This window comes from Elgaria multicarinata, chromosome 5 (assembly GCF_023053635.1).
Source record: "Elgaria multicarinata webbii isolate HBS135686 ecotype San Diego chromosome 5, rElgMul1.1.pri, whole genome shotgun sequence".
Lineage (NCBI taxonomy): Eukaryota > Metazoa > Chordata > Lepidosauria > Squamata > Anguidae > Elgaria > Elgaria multicarinata.
Genome location: NC_086175.1, coordinates 50,311,301 through 50,333,557, shown reverse-complemented (window position 1 = coordinate 50,333,557; position 22,257 = coordinate 50,311,301). Strand labels below are relative to the sequence as shown.

The window sequence follows — 22,257 nt, the reverse complement described above, 5'->3', positions numbered from 1 at the left end:
ACCTCAGAGGTCTAAGTCACAACCAAAGTCAATCTTGCAAGCCTGAGTTCTGTCCACCTCTGAAGTAGATCTCTGCATGCATAAGCTTCCACATGTTCTGGAATTGCAATCATACAGGATATGGAACACATGGCAGGCTGTTTTTGCAGAGGTCTATTTACATAGACTATTGGTCTTAGACATAAATGCCTAATATCAGGGGTAGGACCAGAGAAGCTGCATGATAAAAGGGCTGAGTTTAACAGTACAGCTCCGTTGCACCTTTCATTGTTTGGATCTAATGCTGTCAGAATCAGAATATCTGAACAATGTGTTTTGCTTTGTTTTAAAAGACAACGTTGGATATTTGGATACATAAGTTGGACCCTTTGGTAAATGTTATACTATTCAGTGCTGTGATCACATTAAATTTAAGACAATCGCAGGAATACTACAACTAGCAAAATAATTATGTATATATCTGGAGGGTTAAAGATACATTTGCAGGCCTGTTAGACTTTGTCACTGGAACCTAAGTGTTTAGGATGGTAATAGTTGTGCTGACAGATAGTTTAATCTAGATGTTCAAGATTGAATGTTTTGTTTAGCCTGTCTTTCGTAGGAAGCCTATTTCTAGCATCCAAGTTATAAAATTATATTCAGAATCTATTTGTGCATGCTTACATTGAAGAACCAGAATTATATAATATTTAAGCAGTCATGTCTATTTGTTTTAAAATTAAATCCATTCTCTTTTACAAATACAACAGGTATAGTGAAATGAAGACATTTGAGAAGATGCTAACGCAACCACATTTGGGGGCACTATCCGTGGTGCTGATTCTCTCTCTGGGGCTTCCAGAAACCACACTTGCCTGTCCTCACCCATGCGCCTGTTATGTTCCCACTGAAGTTCACTGCACATTTCGGTCCTTAGCAGCTGTGCCAACAAGAATTTCTAAACATGTGGAACGAATCAATTTGGGGTTTGTATTGAAATTTTACTGTGCCGCTTTACATTCTTTGAATATAATCTTCTTACAGTTCATCCCATGTGTTGAATGTCAATGCACAATGCTTCAGCTAGACAACAGCAATTTGAGACCAATGTGGTATAAATCAAAAGCTTTATATAAAGAGGAGTATTAATGGAATTGGTCTAAAAACCTCAGAGATCTACTTCTAATTAGATTTTGGTTACTATTTGGTTAGAACAAGACGATCTCAAATCCTACTAACCTGCCTTCAGTATTAACCAACATGATGTGTCAGTGGTGAATGTGCATAGCATTTGCTTTCCCCCATCTTGTCTCAAACCTGCCTCCTGCCCCCAGTCTATCATTTCATTTTCCGAGAGGAGATAACAATTGTTGTTTCACTATAGCATGAAGGCTCTACCCAAAAAATATAATCATACCCAGTATGCTTCCCACTCACCCCACCCCACCCCACCCCAGGAGATCTATAGCTTCAATTGAATTTGTTTCCCTGCCTCAAATTTCCTGTGCTAACTTGCCACTCTTCTTCCTTCCAAGCTCTTATCTACCTAATTTTATACTCGCCACACCTGTGTTGGTCATGGACTCTTAGAGAACAGACTTTCTCAATATCCATGTCCCAGCAATTTTCCTTTCTTTCCTTGCTCTGGAATTTCCTACTTCCCTGGAGATCATCATAGTTTTAGTACTGCCACTGCTATCGCTGTAAACTTTTCTCGCACCGCTCCGTTTATTCTATCTCCGTTTGTCAGGGTTATGGCTATTGTAGCTTCATGGGTTTCTCCCCCAAATCATTAAGAACATTTGCTGCAAGCATGTACACAGGTTCCTAAAGCATGGTGCAGGCTGCATAGGTCACTTGTGCGGAAAAGCAAGTGGAACTGATGTATAATAGGCTGACATCTTTATACTAATGTGAACCATCCAAGGGCGACTATCTGTCAGCTGATTTCAGTAACTTCAATAAGTTTTAAAATAATAAGATTCTACCTCCTGATGTGGAACTGAAACACTAAATGTCCTTTGTTTTGTATTACCCTTTACACTAATGGTGGTGGCCTATGATCTGTTTATGGATCCTCACCACTGTCACTGCGGGTGATGTGCCACTCTTTTTAGGAGTAAGATGATATATTGGCAAGAGGAGCAGAGACGACTTCTTTTGTCCCTCTTGCCAAGCTGAGATGCTGCATTTGCTGATACAGCAGAAACTCCTCACACTGTAGCAGGTATAGCTGATTTATAACCACTGAACTCCCTGTCTCCCTTCAATTTGTCTCTTGTGTTTATTTAGCTGAGTGATTCATCTGTCCTAAGAGGACAACCAAATGCAGCATGAGTCACTCTAGACTTAGGTTCCTACTTTTGAAAATAAAAGAGTAATTGTCAGTTTGGAACATTTTTAGAAACTAAATCCATTTAGCATATACCTTCTCCTTTCCAAGCTAAGGATTTTTACTATAGGACTGCAAACTTTCATTGGTTGCACCAGTGCATGAATCAACGAGAGCTTTAGTTGATTAATCAGTAATGGCAAATTTTAATTAGTGAGGCTGTGAGTTAAGAGCATACATACACTTATGTTTTAATTTTTGTTCCTGTAGCATTTCTGTAAATAGGGAAAGATACAGAAAATTTATAAAAAAAAACGGAAAAGGCCTTCAGACAATTAATAGTGCCTTTTGTTTATTTACTTATGTTCCCTTCATTATCTCAAAAAGAAGGCAACTATAGTAAAGTACTGGTAAAATACAAAAGTGTTTAAATGGATGGATAAATTGTCAAAGGCAGGTGATTAATCAACTAAGTATTTTTAATTAGCTCGCAGCCCTAGTTTCTAGACACATAGTTTTCCAATTAGATAGACCACTGACTTGTCTCAACAGTTAAATACCTAATTACACACTATATATGCAAATCTGGCAGTTCGACTAATAGCTGTGATTTTCTGCTTCCAGAAGTTGCATGGCATGCCTCCATTTTTACATGTCCTAAACAAAACTTCATTCATTGTTACATATTTTCTTGGTATTCTTGCAGACCTACTGGTTTGCCAGTCTCTATATTAGCATACTGTAGGTTGGATGGAGAACATTGTGGGGAAAAGGCCACTCTAATTGGGATTTCCATGAATTCAAGCTCCAACTGAATTGCATTTATTTGATTTTAATTTAATTTATGACCAAAAGCAGTATAAAACTGACTTTAGAAACCATATATGAAATACCACTTAAGGACACATGGCCTTGTTAAAATGCTTCATTAACTTTGTCAAATTACGTGTATGATTTAGGAATAGACTAAAGTTACCTAAAATGCCAGGTTTTTAATATATATAATGATGATTCATAACAGAATGTGTTTAAATGTGTTTTCTTCCTAGGTTTAACAGCATACAGGCTATATCTGAAAACTCATTTGCAGGACTTGCTAAGCTAGAACTTCTCATGCTCCATGGAAATGATATTCAAAATATACCCAATGGTGCTTTAAAAGACCTGACATCACTTCAGGTAGAGCCAAATTGTTTCTTCTTAAAATAACACTTTCCCTGTTCCCAAAGCTCTGCTGTGTATGAATGGGCTCCTATAAAGACCCAGAGATTGCATGGCCTGATTCTGTTTGGTGTTGGAGAAAGCTATGTGAATATACATGCATATCACAGCACTGAAAAGAAGACCTAGTTCATAAAAAGGGATCTTGAAGAAATTAATTTGGTATGCATTTTCATGCAAACTTAACTAATTTCACAGCTTCGAAACAATGTGCAAATCGAAACTCAATTATACTTCAAAATTCACACTTCTCTGAATTTGCAATATATTACTCAAATGATGCACACACAAATACATATATCAGTGAAAATAACATTAAAGGATATTATATTGTGGAAATTGCTCACAAAAATGTGTGTATTAAGCAAAATTCCATAGAAAATTGTGTGTATTAAGAGAAAAATACACCTAATACATGTGGATTTTCATGCCAAACTTTTTTGTAAAAAAAGTCATTTGATGGATTCATCCATTTCTACATACTAGTGCCCTATAATATTGAAATAAGAATGCTGTTTTTATTTAAGCCATTTTTAGTCCTTATGTATTTTGAAGCTCTTGAGACCATCATATTAGATCACCATGCTCATTTATGTCCTGTTTTTTCAGCCCCAATCCAGATACATTTAGTCATATTTAAGTCCCATGGGAATCCATTTTGTTGTGTCTAAATTAAGTCCCACTGATTTCAACAGGACTTCAGTGTGTCAATCTAGCTGGGGCCATTTTTATTCTCTGATATTGTGTTTCCTGTGCTTTTTCTGTAGTATTGTATCACTATTCAAATTAGTAACCTGATCATTTATCTGACCATTTAGGTGTTCAAAATAAGCTACAACAAGCTGCAGGTTATAACCGGTCACACCCTCCAAGGGCTCTCCAGCATAATGAGATTGCACATGGACCACAACCGAATTGAATTCATTCACCCAAATGCTTTTAATGGATTAACGTCCCTCAGACTTCTCCATTTGGAAGGCAACTTGCTCCAGCAGCTTCACCCCAATACATTTTCTACATTTTTGGTCCTTGATTTTTTCAGGCTGTCAACAATAAAGCACCTCTATTTGTCTGAAAATGCCATTAGAACACTGCCTATGGGCATTTTTCAAAGAATGCCACTCCTAGAGAACATTTATCTTCATGGAAACCCCTGGTCTTGCGACTGCAAGTTGAAATGGCTCCTTGAGTGGAATGAGAAATCTGCAGGTAAGAGATGGCTATATGCAGTAGGAAATGGATTCCAACAGAAATTTGCTCCTAACTGTTACATTCTTTTGTTGTCTACACTCAGAGTTTGGGTTGTTTATTTATTTCTTAAATGTAGACTTCCTTTCCACAGTTTAGTGTGCAAGGAAGTGAACAAGAACTGTAAAATGCTGAAGTCATTTCTTTTGAATTAACTCTGAGTTTTAGCCCCAACCTAACTCATTTGATGAGCAAACCACAGCATTAAAAGGCATGATTTGTAGGCACAATTCTTGTTTCTGACATTACACACAATACTATGTTGGACAGAAACAACATAGCTTAATATGAGGAGGCATTTGTATAAAAGTTGCAGAACTTTCCAAGCCACAATGAAGAGTATTTTGTAAATCTTCTCTCTGGGACAATGACTGAGGTCTGGCATACATACCTGGCAGAACGAAGTGCCAAAATTCAGAAATGCTAGAATGGGCCGTATTATTTCAGGCTGCATGTGTCGAAGAATCATGTTTTTCAATGTTCCTCATGGAAAGAACTCCCTGCATGCAGAAAACTAGCACAGCAGGGAGCCAGCTGGACTTGATCATTTCTGATGTGCTTGTTGTTGCTTGTTTTTGCTGTTGCTTGTTGCAGGCATGTTTTACACGGGAGGTGGGGGTGGGCGGGACATACAAAAATGGTAAGGTTTGGAAATCAAAGGGCTTTTGGGCAGAATTTCTTGTGGTCAGGAGTAGAAGTATGATAAGCTAGGAATGCATTGAAGTGAAACTCTTGTGCTTCTTCTCATTCTATTCTCTATTACATTCAATTGCAGTCAGTTTCCCAATCATTTCTCCCAAACCAGGGCTTGTAAAGAAAGTAGAATTAGTTGATTTCTCTGCAACTTGCTTGTGGCATTGGTTGGATCAGAGTGTACATAGGAAACTGCCTTATTCTAAGTCAGGTCCTTGATCCATCTAGTCCAGTATTGTCAGCACTGACTGGCAGTGGCTCCAGGGTTTCAGGCTGGTTTCTTTTCCTTTCCCTATCCGGAGAATCTAGAGATTGACGTGGGACTTCCGCATGCAAAGCATGTGCTCTATCACAGTGAGCTATAACCCCTCCCTGTAGTATATTCAAATTGTCCAGGTAAAATAATTCCCTGTCATTTTTGTTTTGTTTTTTGTCTTCCAGGTGTCCTTAAATGTAAAAAGGACAAAGCATATGAAGAAGGCCAACTCTGCCCGAAATGCACCTTCCCTAAGCAGTTCCAGAAACAAGATGTTCAAAATGTGAAAGATCTTTCTTGTACGAAGCCCATCACACAGTCCCCACTGAAACAGAACATCAGCCTCAATGAGGAGGAGGAGGAGGACGATGACAGCTCTGAGCTTCCCATGGAAGAATTTCAGCTGTCTCCATGGAATATTACTCTGAACTTGACCGATGAGCATGGAAACATAGTGAATTTGAAGTGTGAAATCAAGAAACCAACAGACTCTACCAAAATTCACTGGAACCAGATCTCTCCTCAGGAAATTGAGGTCAATGCTACCATTTCCCTGGATCTGGAATGCCTAATGAACCGAGACAACTATGAAAAATTGTGGAAGCTTATTGCTTATTACAGTGAAGTGCCTGTCAAGTTAGAAAGGGAACATGTGCTCAGCCATGAACCTAAGTTAAGCTACCATTACAGGCAAGGTTCCGATTATGATGCTCTTTACTACACTGGTGTCAAAGGCAGAATCCTTGCTGAGCCCGCCTGGGTGATGCAACCGTTGATTCATATCCAGTTAAACAGACACCAGAGCACCGGGAAAAAGGTTGTGCTCTCCTTTTCTACCAAGGTATCTCAGATGCTTCAGCCCCAAGAAAACAGACAGCAGAGAAGCAGCTGGGTGATGATAGAGCAAGATCAGCACATCAGGGCAGCTCAGAGTGTAGTGGAAGGTTCAGATGCTCAGCTGAGTTGCAATGTCAAAGCATCAGAAAGTCCCTCCATCAAGTGGATGCTTCCAGATGGGACAAAACTGAAAGCTCCATTCAAAGTGGAAAACAGCAGGTTTTCTGTCCTCAGCAGTGGTCAGTTAGTTATCAAGTCAGTGGCCTATGCTGATTCGGGAGTGTACTACTGTGTTGCTCAAGTGAGAGGTGATGTTGACACAATGTCCTACAGAGTTCTGGTGCAGCCTCCAGTTATTCAGCCACCTGACTCTGAGACAACCAAAGTTGAAAAACATGTGGGGGATTCCATACTTTTGCCCTGCAGTGCAGTAGCTAACCCAGATGCACACTTAAGCTGGATACTCCCAAGCAGCCAGGTTCTTCATGATCTATCAAACAGCTCCATTGGGTACCTGCTAGACAATGGCACGCTGTTAATTCCACATAGCCATGTTAGTGACAGTGGGTACTACAGGTGTGTGGCTATCAACCAACAAGGATCCAATCAATTCGCTGTTAAAGTAACAGTAAATAAAATGGCATCTGACCGATCCTCCAAAAGGGTGAAATTAAAAAAGCATCCTGGTTCAAGAATCCCTATAAAAGCAAGGGGGCATGTCATAGAAGATGATGAGGGATCTGGTGCTGAAGAGGCTTATGATACCCCAAGCAAAAAAATCCATCTGAAGGGGCGTGAAGTATCCCTTAAACAAAAGAATGACAATGTCTCTCGTGTTCAGGTTAAAAAGAATAAAAAGGGAAAGCGCAAAATGAAATTGTGGAAAGGCTTGGATAGAAGTGAAGAGATCAATGTTGCAGAGGGTCGTAGGGTATTTGAATCCCGAAGAAGAATAAATATGGCAAACAAACAAATTAATCCACAGCACTGGGCCAACATTTTGGCAAAGGTCCGAGGGAAAAACCTTCCAAAAACAACAACAGCAGTCCCTTTCTTAAGGACTATGACAGAAACTCCATTCATGCATCAAACCATCAGAGCTCCTCCTCCCATGGCTAGCCCCCCACCAAAGACTGCTATGGAAGTCAATGGAGAAGAGTCTTCTGCAGATGTGTCACATTTGGATGAGGTAGAGCTGTTCCCAGTCACAGTTCTTCCCATTATCAGTACACAGGATTATAATCAAGACCAAACACCTTCTACAGCAGAGAATCCTGAGGCTGAGCGTTCAGTAGAGCAGGAATCTCCAAACACCGCAAGACGTCCATACAGTGTGGGAACACTTCTGGCAAGATATACTCTGATCACTGCAACTGTACCGATGCAGGCTTGGGATCACAGTAGTTTGAGGACAGGGGAACCAAAGCCAGCAGAACCGAAAAGCATGGATAGTTTCACTGAAGAGCCTTCAAATGAAGAAGCCATAAGCCACTTGTCTTATATCCAAAGCACTCTGATAACAGTGGGCAATGAGGAGACAGCCACACGGTATACATTCACCTCTTCAGAACAATCACCCAAAGTTTCTGTCCTTGAAAAAACTCATGTCTCTGAAGTCACAGGAACAGATATATGGCAGAAGAATATGAATGAGCAAGATAATGCTGCAATAATTTCTACACCTCCTGAAATCAACAGTGATCTGAATTTAAAAGCCATGACTACCATTTCCCCTTCTGCCTCTCCAGTGATAGATTCAGTCCCTACAGAAAGTGGTAGCATAGAGCATCAGCAAGTGAGAATTTCTCCTGACCCCTTCTGGCATTCTGAAAACATGCATGTTCAAAAACCAGAATCATCTTTTATTGTAGAAAGTACCACTGCTCCATTTAAAAAGAAAGACTGGCGAATGACTGCTGCAGCCACTAGCAAGATGACCATAGTGGCCACGAGTACAGCTTCTGAAAGAAAAACAGCTACTTCTAACTCACCAGTTATCCAACATCCCCGAAGGCGACCGTACGGGAGAAGGAGATTAAGACCAAATCGGTTCAGGAGACCAAAGCCTATTCTTCCAACAGCCTCTACCACAGAAGAGGTGCCTTTCCTTCAAAAAGCATCTAAGCCAGAAGCTGCTACCAAAAGTTTGCAAGGTTCTACTTTTAGAGATCAACATAAACCTGATGCTGAAACACAGCATGCAAATGAGTACAAACCTTTGGAAGTGAGTTCTTCATTAACTACACGTGTTCCTGCTTTACGAATGTCTACCAAGGCGCATTTTGTGGAAGCGGCTTCAGTTCTACTTTCTACTTTGCTGCCTAAAACACATGTAACTCATACTGCGAAGGACCTGAAAAGTCACATGTTGATATCAGCTCATGACTCACTGACTAGAGCTCCCAACAAACAGCTGCATTTGTCTCACAGCTCAGGGCATACACTGGCAACGCCTACAGACTTTGAAGACAACACCATTACAGCAAAAGTCACAGAAGCCCATACAACAGGCACTTCAGTATCTATAGGAAGTGCCACTAGCCCAGTGTTACCTTCTGACTTTAGTTACTCAGTGATTTCAGAATTTGTAGAAGAATCTCTTCCTATTGGCTCATCAACTCCAGAGAATGGAGTTGATCCAAGAGTAGCACAATCAAGATCTGCCACTGTACAGCATTTGACTGATGCTAATAGCACAGTAGAACATTTTAAGGATCCGCCAACCATAGGTGATCTGCAGAATTTTTCAGAATCTCTAATATTGTCTACAGTTGCAACATCTTTCCACCAAAGAGACACAATGACTCCATCTCGCTATAGTGCAACAGATGATCTCCTTTTCACACCCACAGAAACTAAACAAGAGATCAATCTTTGGCAAAGCAGAACACACATATTACCATCTCCAAGGCACTCAAAGGATATGATCACTCAGTTACATGATCGGCATGATCAGACTGTTGTATACAGAACAGAAAAAAACCATCCCCCCATTTCACCCATTGCACCTGCACCTACACCTTTGGCTACTACTCTTCCTCCATCATTGGCTAGCACTCATAATTTGTCCGATCATTCTTCTGCAAAGAAAAATTACACATCTGGTCAAAGAGCAGAACCAAATAGCAAAGGATCCAATGTTGATAGTAGAAGAGGCAAGCTCACCTCAAGACAGAATGAACTTTCCACTTTCCATTCAAACCACAACAGAATCACCACGGAAGAAAAGCAAAGACAACTGAAAGAACCACATGGTGGCAGATCATATAACAGCCTCTCGCTGAATCCAAAAAGTCCTAACCAGCCCATTGGAATCATACCCATTTTTAATCAGCCACCTGCTTTGGCACCTCCAAAACATATTCCTGTGAGGGGGACCGTGAAACCTCCATATCTCATTGCACCAGGCTTATTTCGCCATTTTGTAACTCATCAACCACCCCTCCATTATACCAATAAACCAGAGATAACTGCATATGCGGCACATACCACACAGGACAGAAAAGCCTCTTCTCAGTCAGAGACTTTTCTCTCCACCACAACAGCTGCTCCGTTATACAGGCCTAAGTTGCACACTCCAAGCAGATTTGGTAGCCAGGGTGAAAGCAGGTACAGCATTCACTCCAGAGTTTTTGCCAACAATTACCTTCCTGAAATCAGAGACAAGCCTGGAAGAACGGTAAATCAAGCTATACCATATTTTCCCAATTCCAGAATTCCAGTGTTGTTTAATAGAACCAAGGTATTACAACATTTGGGAGTAAACTCCAAACCATTGGTGCCTAATCTGTATGCCCCTATAAGCACAACAGAGAAGAAATTCCTCTCTCCAACCAGGCCTATAACACAAAGTACTCCTCTAAAAGTTGGAGCTATCCCAGTGCCTCCCATGGCCTTGGCTACTGCACCATCGGCCTTGGCTACCACTCCTCCATTTATAACTCTAAGAATTAAACCTCAAATGACTTCAACCATGCAGTCCTCCAGAAGCATCCATTATAACAATCCCAACGTGCCATTTGGGCCTAAACTAGGAGGAGTTAAGGCACTCAATTCCAGCATTATTCAGCCATCCACACATTTCAGGACACAAGGAGAAAGGCCTAAGATTATAACAAAAAAATCAAACGTTCTATCCATCTTTGCTGAATCGGATGCTGTCATCCCATGCGATGCCACTGGAGAACCCAAGCCTTTCCTTTCTTGGACAAAAATCTCCACAGGTAAAACTTTTAAACATTTAATTTTGATGTTGTTATGATAGGGCATAAATACAAAAACTTCCTTTTTTTCTCCCCAAAAGGACAGAATCCTTTACTCACAATAAACAATGCAAGAGATCCATGTGCCATGCACATAAGCAGCCGTCTGTGTGCATTGATGATGCAGAATACAAGTGCATGTATACGTTATTATGCTTATCTAAGCCCTATTGAATGTGTTTAATCAGTGGATGGGAACATGTGGCCCTCCAGAAGTTGGACAGCAGCTTCCATTAGACCTACCCATCACAACCAGAGTGAGGGGATGTTGGAAAGTCCAGAAACATCTGGGCAGGCCATATGTTCCCCATCTCTGGGCTAGATACTTCTTTTGATGAGAGTAGGGAAGCACAGCTACATCTGGGTCCATGGGGCATTATAGGGTGACTAGCTGGATTGAGTTTTCATACCTGTTCATCTCCTTAGGTTCCATGGCAAGGGTGCAGAACCTTTCATCCCAAGGGCCGAATTCTATTTTGAAGGAACTCTTGGGAGCCATATTCTAGTGGTGGGTGGGTCCAATGACAAGAAGGATGGTGCAAAAGTTAAAATGGCAGGGTCAAAGATGCAAAATATATTTAGCTTAAAGATCTTACTGCCAGTAACTAAACCTTACGAAAGGCAGTTCAACTTTTCATAATGCGGGGGATGCACAAAACCTGGGAAACTGCCAATCACTGGTCAGAGGAAAGGTCGTGGAGCCAAGGGAAAGGGGTATAGTCATCTGCAGAACTCCAGAGGGCCATATTGGTCACCTCAGAGGGCCATATTGGTCACCATGGCCTGAGGTTTTGCACCCTTGTTCAACAGGATATTATTGTGCAGCCAAAGTGAATAAAGTAAAGTTTTTAGGATAGTTGTAGTATATAATGGCTGTTTAGACAGAAAGAGAAATCCACCAACAACTCTTTTCTCTTCTTTTTCTATCTGCTGAACCCTCCAGGAGCGCTGGTGACAGCCAATACAAGGATACAACGTTTTGAAGTCCTGAAAAATGGTACATTCATTATTCGCAATGTTCAACTTCAGGACCGTGGACAGTATTTGTGCACTGCTCAGAACCTGCATGGCGTCGACAAAATGATTGTCTTGTTGACCGTCTTAGCCCAGCAGCCCAAAATACTGGGCTCCCGCTTCAGAGATGTGACTGTTTATTTTGGCGACAAAGTATGCATGGATTGCCAGGCCAATGGAATTCCAAGCCCACACATTTCTTGGATCTTTCCCGACAGGAAAATATTACAAACTGTGAGCACTACAGAGGGAAGGGTAATGCTGTACGAAAACCGAACTTTGTCCCTTAAGGACACAAACTTCTCAGACCGGGGAGTTTACAAGTGCATAGCCAGCAATGCTGCAGGAGCCGATAGTATTGCTGTGAGGCTTCACGTTGCTGCCTTGCCCCCCATTATTCAGCAGGAGAAACAGGAAAACGTTTCCCTCAGCATGGGGCAGAATGCCAACATACACTGTAGTGCCAAAGCAGCACCTCTGCCTGGCATCCGTTGGGTGCTCTTCGATGGAACCCAGATCCGACCCTCCCAGTTTGTCCATGGCAATCTGTTTGTTTTTCCAAATGGGACCCTGTACATCCGCAACATCTCGCCCAAAGACAGCGGGAGCTATGAGTGCGTTGCAACCAATATGGTCGGGACTGCCAGGAGAACTGTATGGCTGCATGTCAAGAAGCACTCCACAAATGCCAAGATCACTGGGAGCTCACCTCAGAGAACAGATGTGACATACGGCAGCGCCTTGAGGCTGGACTGCAGTGCATCTGGGGACCCCTGGCCACGGATACTCTGGAGGCTTCCTTCAAAAAGGATGGTGGATTCCCTACACAGGTGAAAAAAACTTTGCTATTGCTTTTGGCATAACATTGATGGTTTTGATAGGTTTAATATGACAACTCTGCAAGTCATTCCTATAATATTTGCTTGAGGCTCTTTGATAGGATATTAAATGGCCAGGATTGTGTGTGTGTGTGTGTGTGTGTGAGAGAGAGAGAGAGAGAGAGAGAGAGAGAGAGAGAGTGAAAGAGTGAGAGAGAGAGACATGGTGCACTGGAGCTTACCTCTAAATCAGGATTGCGCAAACTTTTCATCTTCAAGGGCTACATGTAATACTGGCTTGTGGGGGCACATGCACTCACACCCATTCAGACACATACACTTGTGTGCATACATCCATACATACACATGCATGTACACTTCTCTTTCCCAAAAGAAAAGACTGATCTATATGAGGATCTCTGGGAGAGGGAGTGGAGATCCTTTCCTCCATCCCTTCCTGCAGTGACCTTGAGACAGATCACTCTTTCCTCTCTGGTAGCCACAGTAGGAAAAGAATGGTCTGGATCAGGATTGCTGATGAAGAGGGTAGAGAACCAGCTAGGTCCACGGTGGGCCACAGTTAAAGCCTTGGGGATACATCCACCACCCCAGGCAGAAGGCTGTACACTCCTGCTCTATACAATACACATCGTTTCAGAACTGAAACGCACTAGCAGCTGTGTTATCTTTTTCAAGGTATTTCTCTTCCATAAAGTATTACAATGGCATGTTTCAGCTTGAGTGTTCGATCATATACACGTTTATGCAAAAGTAAGTCCCACTGAGATCAGTAGGGTTTCCTACTAAGGAGGTATAGGAATGAAGCCTGGAACAACTTGGTTAGAATAGTAGTTTTCCAGAGAACTGTGCAGTTCCTTGCAATCAGAGTTGCCCCAATGAATAGATCAACAATGGTGGAAGGTATCCCTGAAAGACAACTTGACCATCACTATCAACCTTCCCTTGCCACACACAGCCACAAGAGGGGGGTTTGCTGTGTCATAGGGTGTACTCTGTGTCTGCAGACCCAGCAATGAGGGTCAACATGCCAAATTGACTATGCACCCTATGCCTTGGAAATGAATGCCTTGAAATGCACCAAGAGTGCACAGGGTGGGCAGGACTCCACAGAAAGCACAGCCCTGTGGAAAGGGCTCCCTAAAAATGGGGGGAAATGGAACATGATGGTCTAGACCAGGTTGTATCACACAGAAAGTGCTTTAATGGACAGAGGTGGATAAAATTATGGAAGAATTACTTGAAATAGTTCTAATGAGGAGAGGAGTTAAAACCTGCCTGCATACCTTAGCTTAAATAAATAAACATATTGAAAGGAACGTTGGCAATGTAAAATCTGTTCCATATAAAAAAAATACAGGATGAAATGCATGCAGAGTTAATCATTGTTTAGTCCCATTGATTTCAAGGGGTGGGTAAATGCATGCTGACTTCCACATTTAAATGAAGGGGACTTAAAACATGTTTCATTTTAGCTGGATTGTGGCCATGATTGCTAGAGCAGCAGTTTGAGATCTCATTTCTCTGTTTATAAGTGTATACATTTAGCTAAAAGCCTGTGTTTATGTTAACGTTAAAGTGACTATTTTTATTAAAATACAAATATAATAATTTCTTGTTTTCGAAGAGGTTCAAGTATGCCAAGAAGTTTGGCCTTGATTTCTATTACTACAAATGTTATTTTGCATTTCTTTGGAATTGCAGTTCTTTTAAAACACCTTTTGGTGCATGATATTTGCCATATTACAAGTTATGTAAAAATGATTAGCCTTAATTAAGCATTTAATTCATAGGTCTCAGCCTGGCACTAAAATTCAAGTAAAATTAGTGGCAGGTTTTGTACCTCTTGGGGCATTCCAAAGTTGGGGCAGTACCGTCCGATCTCTTCTCAACACCCAATGTACTTCCCCTAGTGGTGGGACAGTAAAAGCTGCAGGAGCTATGCTAGAGTGGCCAGATACAAAAGAGGACAGGGCTCCTGCAGCTTTAACTTTTGTGATGATGAGGGAATTTCACCAGGTGTCATCTGTATGCATACAAATGACACCTGCTGAAATTCCCTTTTAAATATACAGTTAAAGATACAGGAGTTCTGGCCTCATTTCAACATGGTCACCCTACATGAAACTGCCCAGTGGATGCCGGCATGACCTCTGAAATCACTCAGGGTAGATGGGAATAAACATAGCTCAAGGGTGTCAAAACTCTTTCATTCCGAGGGCTGAATTCAGTTTCAGAGAAGCTTTTGGGGGCCGCATTCCAGTGGGAGGTGGAGCTAAAGGCAAATGGGGCAGGACCAAAAATATTGTAGCTTTTAAAGCTTTTGCTGCCAGTCACTAACTCTTAGGAGAGGCAATTCAACCTTTTAGAATGGGGAAGGAAATTACCATAAGCTGGGGAAACCAGCAAATGATAGGCTGTTAGGGAAAAGGAGTAACTTGTAAGTAACTTGTAAAGTAACTTGTAAAGGAGTAATTTGGGGAACATGGGAGGGCCAGGTGGGGGGCCCAGATGGGCTGGATTTGGCCCACTGAGCTGAAGTTCCGAGGCCTTGATGTAGATGGCTCTATTGCTTGATTCAATATAAGGTATAGATACTGAAGACTGGAATTCTTATCTCTCCCAGATCTGATGAGCTGCCCCAGATTTGGAGACAGCTTGAGGGGCTAGATCCGAGGCAACATTTCATTTGCCACACGAGCAGAACACAATGTCATTTGATGTTTATATCCATTTAAAATAGATTCATCACACATTTTACTGTGGCAGAGAGGGTTATACCCTAATGCATAAAGTAGTTTGGCTATATAAGCTTTTTAAATTGCTTGATGTAAATATTTTGTATAATATTAGCGGAACTGGAATTTCCATCTTCTTCTGCTCTCAGAGTTCCCGTGACTGACACAGAGTACAATTCTGTACATGTCTACTCAGAAGTAAGTCCTATTGTATTCAATGGAACTTACTTCCAGGTAAATAGGTGTAGGATTGGAACCTGAATGCAGACACTAATATATACAACTGCGTTCCATTTATTTAAACGCACAGAATTGTTTTTCCTGCTTATAATCAAAGCAATATCACCCTCTGTGGAATAACATTCCTTCGTTAATAAATGTGTGTATATCTTGTCATATGGAATAAATTGTTGGTATCCTGCTCATTTTATAAACATGTGTGTCCATGCATTTAAGCTTACATGGAATTTATCTATGTTGTATATATGCCGGAGGATTTTTTAAAAAACTGCATTTCCGTGTCCGTGAGTAAATGCAGCATAAAACTCTGTAAATAAAACCTAGATCTTCAGAAGAGAAGTATAAAGTAAATAAAATCATCCTTCAATTAGAAGGAAGTCAATTTCAGGATCGGGTTGTTTGCTTGCAAATGGAGATAATCATTTTTGTTTGTTTTCTGGCTCCAAGTAAGTTGACTTGTGACCATAAACTTACAGCACATGTTTTGTTTTCTCTTTTTCCTAAATTAGTTTGGACAGCAGAATCAAGGTATTTGGCAACGGAACTTTGGTTGTCCGTTCCGTCACCGACAAGGACGCTGGAGATTACCTATGTGTGGCCCGCAATAAGATTGGAGATGACTATGTAGTGCTCAAAGTAAATGTGATGATGAAACCTGCCAAAATCGAACACAAGCATGAGAATAACCGGAAAGTGTTGTATGGAGGGGACCTGAAAGTGGACTGTGTAGCCACAGGTCTGCCAAACCCGGAGATCTCCTGGAGTCTTCCAGATGGCAGCATGATCAACACTTTCATGCAGTCGGACGACAGTGGGAGCCGAGCAAAGAGATACGTGGTGTTCAACAATGGGACACTGTATTTCAATGATGTAGGGCTTAGAGAAGAAGGAGACTACACCTGTTACGCCGAGAACCAGATTGGCAAAGATGAGATGAAAGTGCGAGTCAAAGTAGTGGCTGAGCCTCCTACCATTAGGAATAAAACCTACACAGCTGTCGACATCCCATATGGGGATGTGGTGTCAGTGGGATGTGACGCAAAAGGGGAGCCCACACCCAAAGTGACCTGGTTGTCTCCCAGCAATAGGCCTATCCCTCTTTTGTCAGATAAATATCAGGTGTACAGAGATGGGACACTTCTCATACAGAAGGCCCAAAGATCTGACAGCGGCAATTATACCTGTGTAGCCCGGAACAGTGCTGGGGAAGACCGGAAAATTGTCTGGATCCGTGTCAATGTTCAGCCTCCCAGAATAAACGGACACCCCAGCACCATCACCTCCATGAGAGAAATGGCTTTGAGAGACAGCCGGAAGCTGATTGACTGTAAAGCAGAAGGCGTCCCGTCTCCACGGGTAATGTGGGCTTTCCCAGAAGGAGTGATCCTACCTGCCCCCTACTATGGGAACAGAATCACTGTGCACCGCAATGGCACATTGGATATTCGTGGCGTGAGGCAGACTGACTCAGTGCAGCTAGTGTGCATCGGCAGGAATGAAGGGGGTGAAGCCAGGCTGATTGTGCAGCTTCAGGTCATGGACCACGTGGAAAAGCCCACCTTCAGGGATCCTGTCACTGAAAGGATCACGGCCACGGCAGGCCACAGCATCAACCTGAACTGCTCTGTTCATGGGATCCCTCAGCCCAGCACTGCCTGGATCCTCCCCAATGGCACAGAACTGCAGAAAGGCAGCCATTTGCAGAGGTTTTACCACAAGAGGGATGGGATCCTGCACATCAGTGCCCTGTCTGCAGCAGATGCCGGGACTTACCGCTGCACAGCCCGGAACCCAGGGGGCTATGTGGAGAGGGTGGTCTTCCTCCAAGTGGGGCTGAAACCGGAGATCAGCAATCAGTATAACAATCTGGTAAGCATCATCAACGGGGAGACCCTGCAGCTTCACTGCATCACCCAGCCCAGTCAGCGGGCCCGCGTGACCTGGACGCTGCCAAATGGGATGGTCTTAGATGGTCCCCAAGTGGTTGGGCGATTCTCCCTGTCAGAGAACGGCTCTCTCACAGTGCGCGAGGCATCTGTATTTGACCGAGGGACCTACCTGTGCAAGGCCGTGACGGAATATGGCTCCTCCCTTATGAACGTCCCCGTGATCGTGATTGCCTACCCTCCACGGATCACAAGCGAACCAGCTCCTGTCATTTACACAAGGCCAGGCAATACCGTGAAGCTGAACTGCATGGCCATTGGAATCCCTAAAGCAGAAATAACATGGGAACTCCCAGACAAATCGCATCTGACAACGGGAGCTCAGTCCCGTCTATATGGAAACAAATTCCTTCACCCTCAGGGCTCGTTAATCATCCAGCAGGCTACTCAAAGAGATGCAGGCTTCTACAAATGCACTGCTAAAAATATACTAGGCAGCGATTCAAAAGCAACCTACATACACATATTCTAATGTTCAAACAAATGCCTTTGAATACACACAAATATCTAACATCCCTGCCAAATGAGCACAGCTAGGAAAATACAGTTGATAAATGAAACCAGTCGTATTAAGATGAGAAAAGCATGGTTGTGCCAGAAATAGTGTATCATGCAGCTTTACCTTTGTGAAATACCAAAATGCGATTCAGGCAGGTGACACTTCTGAGAAGACCTCTGAACTATCTCTATGATGGAACAGGGTTTCTCATCATCTGCCTTAGGATGAGAGACAAGAGGTGGGCTTGGTGAGCATTCAACATTTTCAATTTTTGCTTTTGCAACTTGACTTTGAAAGAGTACTTGTGATGAAAAAGAAAATCAGTCTAGCCAAAGTTAAGTCATTTATATCCCACTGATTTCAATGGGAGAGTTGAGCACTGCAGTCAGTGGAACCTAAAAAGTGCGTAACCTTGGCTGTGTTGTGCTATATATCTTTCAGTTCATTACTTGGGGTCAGTTACAAGGGAGAGGAGGTGAACTTGATTCTGGAAAGCCATTTGCAACAGCAGCCCTGCAGAGTATGTAATGAGTAGTCCTGACCTAGGTTTGATTGATAAATTTAAGGCAGTACAATTTAGCATCAGCTGGAGGAGTTCATTCTTTTTACACTTTGTGCTATCTTAAACACCTATGGCTTCCACAATTGGGAATGTTGGGGGAAACAAATTAGAATCTGTAGTTTTTTGGAGCAAATTCAAACTGGGATAAATTTGTTGAGAATTCTCCCTGCCCCCATCCATTTTGGTTCTACCTACAACCTGAAATACTCTGCCCACTGATAGTCTGAATCTATTCCTTTATGCAACAAGCACCTTAAAACATGCCAAAGTAGTATTAAATCTAACAAAAGAGTTGACGCAAGAGAAACTGCTTCCTTTTGTTGTTGCTGTTATCGGACACAAACTCTTTCTTTAATCCCCTGCAATGCTTTGACATAGCCAAGCCTCTATAGAATATAATTACTAACCACTTTCTGTTCATGTTTCTATCAGCTCTCTGGGATCAACTCCTCAGTTAGCCAGTTCAAAAAACAACAACCTGATTTTATTCCACCACCGCCTAGCAGTAATTACTGTAACAATGCAAATGCCTCGCAGCAAGGGAATCCCTAGCTGACTTCAGTCATTCTTTATTTTATATGTGTGTGTGCGTGTGTGCATTTTCAGACATGAGACTGGAAGAATAAAAGTGACCTGTGTCTCTGTGTATAAATTATTGGTCTTTACAAGACTCTGATACTTCTACTGTGTTTTATATAACATTAAGATCAGTATACTGTATGTTTTATAATAAAAACAAATATTTTCCACACAACTTTGTCGCAGTGGCTCTTCCTGGTAATAAAACTGTTTACAAAGCAACATAGATCACCTCACCAGAGTGAGGATATTATAACAGACCATTCCAAAACAGAAATGGGTTTGTTTTTCTTAAGAACTCAGGCAAATGTGCGGGGAGATACCATAGCCTTGTATTGCCATGGTCTGACAATCCATCCTCCTTCCCAAACTGCTGTAGTGCTCAGGATGCATGCCCTGCACTTTAGCAACCGGCATTCCTGCAGCCATTATAATGTGCTGTAAAACATCTATAGTCTTGCCCCTCACAATAACCCTGTGAAGAAGGTCACCAGGATGCCTCCGTTATAGATGGAGAAAGTAGAAGCCTAGAAATTGTGACTTGGCCAAAGCCACAGAATGGGTTGGATCCAGACTTCATAACACTTAGGAATAGACCCCATTGAAATAAATTGGTTTAATTACTCATAAGCAACTGATCTAAGATTAGGGTGGCCATATGAAAAGGAAGACAGGGCTCCTGAATCTTTAACAGTTGTATTGAAGAGGGAACTTCAGCAGGCTTTGAAATTTTTAATTTTAAACAATTGTGTCCTGAACTCTTAGTGTCCTGAACATAGAAGCAGTCATCGGAGTGGTCATCATTTCCACACGAATTGGCTTCTTGAAGTGTTTTCAATTATATACAGAAGGATACTGTTAGGTAAGATACTGAGGTGCAACCCAGTCCTAGAGTTTGCTGCACCAGCTTGGATATTCATAGAATAGCAGAGTTGGAAGGGGCCTACAAGGCCAATGAGTCCAACCCCCTGCTCAATGCAGGAATCCACCCTAAAGCATACCTGACAGATGGTTGTCCAGCTGCCTCTTGGAATGCACCGATAGTAATGTCAAAACAGTGCCACATCACAAGATGCTATGCATATGTTTCAGCAATGTTACAATGGTATTACAAGGAGACAATTAGAGCTCTAGCAACTCTACTCCTTTATACTAGGGGTGTGCACGGACCCCCCACTCCGCTTCACTTTAAGATCTGCCATTTTCAGATCGGCCCGCTCCGCCCCGCCCCCACTCCGCCTGTGCCCACTCCGCTCCGCTCGGAGCTCTGGATCCGGATCGGAGCTCCGGTCCCCCCCATAGGGGTGGTTACCGGGCCCTGCCGCCATCGCCGCCCATGCGGCGACAGCGGCAGAGCCCGGTAAGGAGGAGGGGGGCCTTACCTGCCTCCGTCCGTGGTCCGTCGCCGTCTTCAATTGAGCCCGCGGTTCCACCAGGAAGTCTGGGCCGCAAGTGCGGCCCAGACTTCCTGCTGGAACCACGGGCTCAATTGGAGACGCTGACGGACCGCGGACAGAGGCAGGTAAGGGAGAAGAGGGCGGGGGGCATTACCGGGCCCTGCTGCTGTCGCCGCATGGGTGACAGCGACAGCGGCAGGGCCCGGTAAACCCCACTTACCTTTCCGGCGGAGCTCTGGATCGAGGTGAAGGATCCGCCTTCACCTCGATCCTCTTCGCCACGCTCCGCCGGCCCCCCAATCCTCTTCGCCTCCGCCTTAAGGGCAGGCGAAGCCCCCCGCTCCGCTACTGCTTCTCCGGTCCGATTAGAAGCGGAGCACATCCCTACTTTATACCATTGCTATTTCCATGTGTTTTACATGTACTTGCTCCCCATATACTGGGGTGGTGGTTGTCTGGCCTGGAGCTCCCACATGTCATTGACAGGTGGCAGCTGGTGCGCCAACCTCCCACCCCATCCCATGCTCTTCCATCCTTTTGCTCTCTCTTTGTGCCCAATCTGGTCACTTCTCCAAAGGTGGCCACTTATGCATAGGCAAAACAGAGCAATTGTATCATCCAAAAAGGCAACACAAATTTGCATAACCTTGAACATGCAACATTATGTGTATTTGGTGTAAATTTAGAAATCATAACTAATTTAAATAAAAACACAATAATTCCACAATAGTTGAGAAGACTGACCAGATGATCTATGTTCCTGCTCCGTATGCTGTCCAGGTGCTAACTATTGATGAGAAAGACCCAAATTCTCCCACCTTATGGTTTTTAACTTTAAATCAATCTTGGACTGGGCAGCCCATCAAATTTTATTTATTCATTACATTTATATCCCACCTTTTTTCCTCCAAGGAACCCAAGGTGGTGTACATAATTCTCCTTTCCATTTTATCCTCACAACAACGGCCCTGTGAAGTAGGCTGGGCTGAGAATCTGTGACTGACCCAAAGTCACCCAATGAGGTTCCATGGGTGAATGGGAAATAGGACCCAGATCCCCCAACTCCCAGTCCAGCAATCTAGCTACTACACAACACTGGCTCTCACACCACACTGGTGAGCATCTTCAAACAGGATTGTCCTCTGCCAGCTCTCCAAAATAGAGGGCTTCTGTAAGGTAGGTCATCTGGCCACCCAATCTCCACCTTGCCACTACTGCTGTAATTGGTTCAGGTCCAAAAAGAACAGAAAGAAGGTTGGGAATGAACCAGAGCATCATCCATCATTACTAGATTGGGCCCATGGAGAAGGAGCTCAAATGAAGCTGGAAATAGTAACGTTAAGCAGAAGAAAGAAACTTCATGGGCTTTGGTTGGTAATAGTCCCCTTCCTAGGGCCAAAGATGCCAACCTCTGACAATGGGCCTATAAGCTGCATGTTGACAGCTTTATGAGAAACCATATACTGTAGAGCTTTCTCTATCATAATGTCAGTATGTGTATATGTTTATTTTCCATGAATATCTGCCCTATGCCTAATGTCATCTTGAACACCTTTAGGGACAGTGTGTATAATCTGTGTGTTTTGGTGATCTGCTCCACACAAATATCCATTTCGTA

The 22,257-nt window shown here is 42.8% G+C and overlaps 1 protein-coding gene across 1 annotated transcript; it reads left to right on the top strand.

Annotated features, from left to right (window-relative positions):
- The first annotated feature begins 750 nt into the window (after positions 1 to 750).
- On the top strand, positions 751 to 18,341 carry MXRA5 (matrix remodeling associated 5). Its single transcript, XM_063126331.1, has 6 exons — positions 751 to 965; positions 3,361 to 3,490; positions 4,351 to 4,741; positions 5,915 to 10,789; positions 11,772 to 12,672; positions 16,166 to 18,341. Exons 1-6 carry the CDS (start codon positions 760 to 762, stop codon positions 18,072 to 18,074), a joined length of 8,412 nt encoding a protein of 2,803 aa, XP_062982401.1. The 5' UTR covers positions 751 to 759; the 3' UTR covers positions 18,075 to 18,341.
- The last annotated feature ends 3,916 nt before the right edge of the window (positions 18,342 to 22,257 follow it).